General features: G+C 35.6%; 1 protein-coding gene across 1 annotated transcript in view; it reads right to left on the bottom strand.

Annotated features, from left to right (window-relative positions):
• Positions 1-739: 739 nt before the first annotated feature.
• LOC126752696 (cell adhesion molecule Dscam2-like) overlaps positions 740-1,235 on the bottom strand; it is a 147,910-nt gene continuing 147,414 nt past the window's right edge. The window contains exon 9 of the mRNA XM_050463669.1: positions 740-1,029. Within this exon, the coding sequence (XP_050319626.1) occupies positions 1,001-1,029 (29 nt within the window). The 3' untranslated portion in view covers positions 740-1,000. The remainder of the gene's footprint in view (positions 1,030-1,235) is intronic.

The raw sequence follows: 1,235 nt of genomic DNA, 5'->3' as shown, positions 1-1,235 counted from the left end.
GATCGGTGATGTGTTTAGCAGCTATATGCTATATGGTAGTCTGATTCGATGAAACCGATAAATGAGAAGCCTCCTTGGGAGAAAAGAAGGCCTGCAGAAGTTAAGAACGATATTTCAAAAACAGAGGTACTTATTCGGATATATGTACATACATAGACGAACGTGGTATAGCTCTAATCAGCTCATCACGCGGATCATTTATTTATAAAATTATTTTCTTTTCAGTTTCTCTAATGTTGTTCGGCTTTTACGAAATTCGTGGCAAACTTAATATTGCCCATTCAGGAAATACTTAAATTTTTTAGAAATCCTTTTTTGCATAAATAAACACAAGATATAATGAAATTAAAAGTTGTGCGGTTGTTGGAGATTTAATCCACAATTATTACCATATTAAAATCTCAAAAGAAACATTTTATTGATAAAAAAACAAGCTAAATCCAATTAAAAGTTCAACCTTAACGGCTTCTAAGTTCTTAAACTCTGGCCACCGCTTTCTGAAGATATGCTCAAATTTAGTTAGGCTAAACATAAGTTATTTCGCATTAATTTTTCCCAGTACGTAAAACCAACAACAATTAAATTTGACGATTTATAACGAGCAGTGTTTACCGCTTGTGGGTTTTATTGTATTTTTTCCTAGCTTATACAACTTTCAAAATTGACTAAAAGGAGGACTAAGGAGCTAGGCGCAAACATTTCATCATTTGGCGGTTTCTCATTAAGTACTCCATACAAATTAAAATTAGTCTGGTGAAATTCCCGAATTTACAGCCACTCAACAAGGGCAGAAAATCGAAACACCACTGCCAATGTTATCAACAAAATTTCGCCGCCGTAACTGCAACCTCAACTTCAACTTTAACTCACACAAAACTTTCACCTCCACCGTCCGTTGCGCCATGTAGTTGTGCTTGTTGCGGGCTATGCAATTGTAGGTTCCCTGATCGGCGGTGTGTTGCACATTCTCGATGCGTAGGGTGTCGTTCTGAACACGCTATCATATAATCGTTGGTAATCTGACGCCATCTGCAATGGAAATGTGCACGTACATGTGTGAGTGAATAGCGTAATGAAAACAAAACAATTTCGTGCATTTTTTGATTTTAAATAAGCATTAGGATGGTTTGTTTTATGAAAACTTTCCTATAATTGTCAACTTGACATACGCAGATACAGCTAAAAAGGCAGAACATGTCAGCTACAACACATTTATCTAAATATATATCTATTCA

Source organism: Bactrocera neohumeralis, chromosome 3 (genome assembly GCF_024586455.1).
Source record: "Bactrocera neohumeralis isolate Rockhampton chromosome 3, APGP_CSIRO_Bneo_wtdbg2-racon-allhic-juicebox.fasta_v2, whole genome shotgun sequence".
Classification (NCBI taxonomy): Eukaryota; Metazoa; Arthropoda; class Insecta; order Diptera; family Tephritidae; genus Bactrocera; species Bactrocera neohumeralis.
The sequence above is the reverse complement of the archived record's forward strand: the minus strand, read 5'-3'. Positions and strand labels throughout refer to the sequence as shown.